The sequence below is a fragment of the Corapipo altera genome, unplaced genomic scaffold, assembly GCF_003945725.1.
Source record: "Corapipo altera isolate COAL_440 unplaced genomic scaffold, ASM394572v1 98, whole genome shotgun sequence".
Classification (NCBI taxonomy): Eukaryota; Metazoa; Chordata; class Aves; order Passeriformes; family Pipridae; genus Corapipo; species Corapipo altera.
The window spans coordinates 274,846-281,183 of record NW_020884914.1 but is presented as its reverse complement, the minus strand read 5'-3'; the positions used below and the strand labels follow the sequence as shown (position 1 = coordinate 281,183).

Genomic DNA, 6,338 nt, shown 5'->3' with positions numbered 1-6,338 from the left:
CCGCCATGCTCCGCGAGCCTCACAGCCGCGGGGATGAGGCGGGGCGGCCCCCCGTGTGCCAGTGGGGGAAGCTGCTTGTCGAGCTCTCTGTCCGCGGGGCTCGGGGCCGCTCGGCCTGAGAGGGGGCAGCCACTGCCGTGGGACCGCAGCCAGGCGCTTCTCTCCGTGGCTCTCGGAGAAGCCGGAGGGTGCAGGTCAGGTTCACGTATAATGTGACACGCTGGTGTTACATTAAGCGCGGATGCAGCTCCGCTGAGGGGCGGAGGCGCAGCTGTGAGCCGGACGGGAGGGCACGGCCGCTGGCCTCTGCCCGCTGCTGTGGGCTCCTTTTAACCTGTAATAAGCAAGGCAGTTCCCCGAGGGCCGCGGTCGTTGCCCGGTGCGTTGTCACGGAGCGTGTCCTGCTTGGAGCGAGGCGCCGGTGCGGGGCAGGAGCGCTCCGCCCGCCGCCTCCGGGCGGGGTCACTGCGGGCGCGCTGCTACCGGTGCTCGCTGGGGGAGGTGAACATCTCCTGCAGTGAATTTGGCTTTACTAGCACTGTTTAATCTCTGATAGTTACCTTTTGCAGGCTCTTTAGAAGTAGACACGAGTTACTGACTGAAGAGGCAGAGTCAGCTTCTAGCAGCGTGCAGTATTACTGCAGGAAAATGTGGGGTACAGCTGAGGAAGCTGCACTGAAAAGAATAACTCACAGTCTGGTATTTGTTATGGGAAGGAAGAATAAAGCAGGCTCTCTGACAGACAAAAATATGTTCATAGTTAATTTTTCTTCAAACTCTTTCTTGATTACAAACAAGCTGATTTTCTCTTTGTGGAAGACTCACTCTCCTGAGTCTATTGTGCTTTTAACACGTGGAATATATCTAAGTTTTGGTGTGGCTGATGGGTTATAGTCCTGAGCAGACTAGAAGTCAAGCCTATGGTGGTGGAGTCAAGAAAAGTAATATGCAACAACTGGCATGAGGATGCCAAAAGGTGTTCCCCATATATACACTGTCATGCTGAATATCATCTGGCTCACTCTTCCATATTATTGTGTGAGCAAACTTTCGTGTTTAATAAAATGCAGAAATAATTAGTGGATTTAAATATTGTAATTAAACCAATTGAGGTTTTATAAAAACATCAGAGCAATGCTTTTAAAAATAAATTTACTGGGATATGAAGTTCTTTAAAACTTGAATTTATGTAGCTAGGAGAAATCGAGGATGTAAGACAGCAGTAACACGTTTGCTGGCTGTTGCAACTGTTGTTACTTCCTTTGAGTGCAGTGATTTCGATGGAATCAGTGTGTGGTCAGTGATCTTGCAGAAACAGAAAGGAATAATGTGGTGCAACTCTGGGTTCTCTAGCAGTAGCAAAATAGAGCAGAACAAAGCAGAGCAGTAGGGATGCTGACAAACTGATTCTTAGGTAGTGCAGCAGTGAGGTAACCGGCTGGTAAGTAGGTCTGGTAACACTGATGCAGAAGTGGCCATGAAGAAATAATGAACCAGAGTAAGATGTTTCCATCATGTTGTTCTGTCACATGGAAGATACTGTCATGCTACAGGGTTTTGCTATTTTTTAGCTATTTTAAGCTATTTTTAAGCATCACTGCATACTAAAAAGCTGGTTTGCATATCAATTGTCTGCATACTCATCAGTCTGCATACAAGAAAAAAACCAGCACCTGTTGGTGCTGAAGAATTGTATGAACGTAGTGTTTGAATTAAAAAAATTATTGGTTTAAAAATTTGTTAGAGTAATAAAAAGAATTGGCACAAATATGAAGCAATTGAAAACTTAGTGCTACAGTGCTACGTGCAAATATTTGGAGAAATTGTTTGGGGTTTATGTTTAATACACATATAGTAACAGCTACAGTCACTTGTGGGATGTGTTTCACTGTATTACCAAAGCCAATACATGTCTAGTGTTGTAAAGAGGCTCTTTTCTGTGTTACATACCTGGCTTATCTGTGCTCCCTGTAAGCTTTTGAAGCCCTTGTGTAGGATAAGCCCTGTGTCCAGATGGGTGTCCTGTCTCGAGAAGGGGAGATGTGGAGCGAGGCTGGTTCTTGTGCTGCACAGGGCTCTGTGCTGAGCCTGGAGCATGAGGGAGGCACTGGAGTTCGTAGGGTGGCTGGATACTGGAAGAGCTTCAGTGACCTCAGGGTGAGGAGGAGGTCCAGCAGTCCCAGGGAAAAAGATCATTTACCAGGAGGAGAGAGAAAGGTTGGCAGGCTGGCAAGTGTTGAAAGCAGAGGTACGGTGATGCTTGTGCGTGAAAAAGGTTGAAACCCACTGTTAAAGCAGCACTTGAAGCAGGGGTGTATTTTGCAGTATGAATGGGGGATAAAACTCCAGCTTGGCCAGAGTCTTATTTCCTCTGGGAAGTTGGCTGCACTGCACTGGCCAAGAAAGGAATGCTTAATCTCCTTTCCCTGGAGAGTAAGCAGAACATAATGCCAGAGCAAGCTTGAACTTGTCCCTGTATTAGCTGCGTTACAAGCTGTCATCACTTGAATAGCCACATTGTAAATGTACTTTATAAAGACTTACTTGCAGGGTGAACAGCTCTCGTTCACTCCCACATGTGTATTAGCCATGTGCATTTGCCAGTGTACTTGCACTCTAATTAGAGTGCTGTTGATTTTGGCCTGGGGGTGTGCCCTGGGAGTCATCAGCAGTAAAAGAAATGCTACAATTAGGTAGCCAGAAAGAGTTTGAAAGATTTTTCACCCAGATGCTGATTAACCCACAAAGCAAATGAGCAGGAAGAGTCACTGAAACATGGGACTGTTTCAGTGAACTGGAGATCAAGAAAACAAAAGGATTTTCCATGTGGATTTCACTGGACTCTTTCTCTTGCTGTCTATCCCATTAGATGTCAAAATTTCTCCTTGGAGTAGCACAATCATAAATTATCTAATTCTTAATTATTTTTTAAATGAAACTGGGTTTTGGGGGGGTAAGTAGTATTGTAGAAGAGCTGGCTGCTTGACACTGATGAAATGCTTCCTACTGAGTTAGGTCTCTGAGTAGGAATGGAATTATTTGAAAGTTTGGATTAGTTTTTGTGGGAAAGATGTGTATTACATGGGGGAAGTACTGTTTGTTTTTTTAGGAGTCTGATTAAAGAGTTCTTTGTGTAAACACTGGTTTTACCCACTCGGCTGAGGTGGTAGTGTGTGCTGTAAACATTCTGAGGAACCTGAAGGAAACAGGAAAGAACAATTAGCTGCTATTTACATTTACTTATTTTTCAACACGCATTTCTTTTTGTAACTAAGCATCTATATGGACGTAGGATATGTTTCTCTCTTAGTATGTGATTATTTATATGCATATATCTTTGCCTTTACTCTTGCTTTTTAAGGCATGCGAGATCAAGAAACTATGCCTCAGAATCTGAAATGTGCAAGCTGGAATCTGTACCCTTGGATTTCGGTGATTACCATCCACTGAAACCCATTACAGTGAGTTCTTTTGTGCTTTTGGAAAATGAATGTGAATTAAAACTGATTGTGTTCCTCGTTTTACTTTTGTTCTTTTAAAATTAAAAGGCTTTGAAGTCAGTGGTGCTACTTGTGAAGTTGCTTTCTATGTTAGTGGCCTGTTATTTTAAAGGCATCAAGGTTTATTCTGTTTGTCCTTTACAGAAATTTGCTGGTGCTGTTATGTGTCAAAATCAGTCTCCTTCTAACAAATATAGCACTCCAGCCTGTGGGTTTTCTTGGTTGCATTAAATGCTGAATAATGGATAAATTTAAAATCAAATTATTGCATTACAAATAACCTGCATAATTGCTTGATGTAAGATTTGATTTTTGGGTTAACTTCCAGTCAGCTGTGTGCTTTAAAAAATTTATCATTTCTTTAATGTATAAGAGGCTTTTAAAGATGTGGATGTGCAAAAAAAATCCAGCTTCAAAGAGATGATAGTCATCAGCTAATGAATGATAAATGGGCAGCAGCTTTTGCTCAGGAAGGTCAGGAAGGAGATAAGACAGTGGCCTTAAAAACGGATTTGATGTGCCAGGCTTGAGTGTCCTACACGAAAATTCAGGATGAAACTGTTGGAGGTAATCAAATAGCAAGAAAGAGGTTAGGGGAGGGGGATAAACCTGATAAGATAGAGGAGGGGTACTAGAAAGAAATTTAGAATGGTTGTAATAGTTCTGTAGACCTAGAATTGGAAGGAAAAGAAAGTAATGGAAATGCTATTGAAGAGTGAGTGCCTCCAGATTCAGGGGAAGAGGAGGTGCTGCAATTTAAATGTTGGTGCTTGCTCCAAAGAGTTTGTTTGATTTGTCCTTGCTTTTGTTGCAACAGCACAATTTATGTAGCACATATTTTTGTGATTTATTAAAGAAAAGAGAGGAAAGAGAAAGCCCTTTTGTGTAGTAGCTTTGAACTTTTTTTTCAGGTTACTGAATCCAAGACCAAGAAAATGAACCGGAAAGGGAGTACTTCTTCTACCTCCTCTTCTTCTTCTAGTTCTATGATGGATCCATTGAGCAGTGTATTGGATGGCACCGACCCTTTGTCATTATTTGCAGCAGCTGCAGATCCTGTGACTACCACTGCTACCATGGTAACACTAGAGGCAGTTATTTCAACTAAATAAAATAAAACAAAACAAAACCAAACCAAATCGCAATACCAACCGTGAAAAAAATATGTTTGTCTCACCAGGTTAATGCAAACAGGAAATATTGTATTAATAGAAAATTACTTTTTATTTACTTATTTTTATCCAATTTATGTTGATGTATCTATTTAAATGTGGATTATTTATTTTAGTATTGTAACTTTTGGAAGGATCAGCTAGCACTTGAAACATGCAGTTGACTTTTATCAGCCTTCTCTTCTTTTTCCAGCTTTGTATTTTAACATTTTAGTAACTTGTTCTCCCCTCATAGGATGGTACACGAAGGAAACGGGATAAAGATGACAGCTCAGCAGTAGGAAGTGACTTTGAACCATGGTCAAGCAAACGTGGTGAAATCCTTGCTAGATACACAACAACAGAGAAGCTGTCTATTGTAAGTGGCAGTTTCTCCACTTTTATTTATTTCTACTAGACCTTTATTGGATTTTGGATGTTGCTACTTTGTAATGATTACATGAGTAAATACTGGTCCTCTAAATTTCAGTTTTAATGTTGTAGAAATCTGTACCGTGAGCCCTCATTTATAAAGATTATTTTGAAGCTGAGTCCAAAAGTCTTCTGATATATAGAAGCCATCACTCTGTCTTTTTGTAACAATACAAATAACTTCTGGTCTTATGTCTACTTCTAAATGATTAGAGGCTTAATTAGCAGTGTAATTACCCTATGCATTCTTGAAATGCTAGCGAGTACTGCTAAATAGTCTGCTTTTTCTATTTCCCCACAGAATCTCTATATGGGATCTGAAAAAGGTAAGACCTTTCTTTTACCATAACAGAGTTTGCTTGAGGTAGGGTGCAGTGACAGGTTTGTGGTCAAGAACAGTTGAAATGGGTTTTCCTGCCTCCCCCATTCTGACATTTGTTTGGGTCTATGCTCTTTTGTGGATTAAGACTACTGGATTTTTACTTAAAACAATTATTTAAAACAAGCCACCCAAGCACCTTGTCTTTTATTCCTGTTTTGGCTCATGAATTTGTGGTTATTTGACTGCCTTCCACTGTAGTTTAAAACCTTCTTCCATTTGAAGTGAGCAATCATGTTTTGAGTATCGTGTTTATCAACTCTTCTGCTAGCTGGAAGGAAAGCAAACAAGTCCTTTGGGAACTTGTTCAGTTATTCTCTTTACATGAAAGTGAAATGATTTCAACTGTGTGCCGGGTGTTCAAAAAAGAACCAAATGTTAAATATTTTATCATGTTTTGTAGCGAAGCAAATCTGAGCTAAATAGTCCTAGCTGATTGCAGAGTAGATCAGGATTTTTATGTATGAGTAAACATGCAGCATTTCAGCTACTGCAAAAGTATAAAATACTTTCTTGCAATGAGAATGGTCAAACACTGAAACTGGATGCTCAGGGAGAGCGTGACTTCTTCATTCTTAGGTATCGTTAAATTGACTGGGTATAACCCTGTGCAACCTGTTATAGCTTCAGAATTGGACCTGCTTTGAGGAGGAGGGTTGGACACAAACCTACATGGGGCTTTTTTAACCTAAATTATCCTGTGGTTCTATCTGGTGATTCTTTTCTTACCAGTGCAACTTGCAAAAAATCCATTTATATTCGATTTTGCTTGTCATTCCCTGTTCAAAGTGAATGCACTGTAGGTGTGTTTAAATCTGTGTCTTCAGGAATTCTCACTAAGTGAATCAGATCACTTGTCTTTTCTCACAGAAGCTG

General features: G+C 41.0%; 1 protein-coding gene across 1 annotated transcript in view; it reads left to right on the top strand.

Moving 5' to 3' along the window:
- The first annotated feature begins 5 nt into the window (after positions 1-5).
- The window catches only part of VPS35L (VPS35 endosomal protein sorting factor like), a 50,146-nt gene continuing 43,813 nt past the window's right edge, over positions 6-6,338 (top strand). Inside the window, 7 exon segments of the mRNA XM_027654745.1 lie at positions 6-51; positions 54-85; positions 88-194; positions 3,362-3,461; positions 4,412-4,579; positions 4,908-5,030; positions 5,385-5,409. Coding sequence (XP_027510546.1) covers positions 6-51; positions 54-85; positions 88-194; positions 3,362-3,461; positions 4,412-4,579; positions 4,908-5,030; positions 5,385-5,409 — 601 coding nt within the window.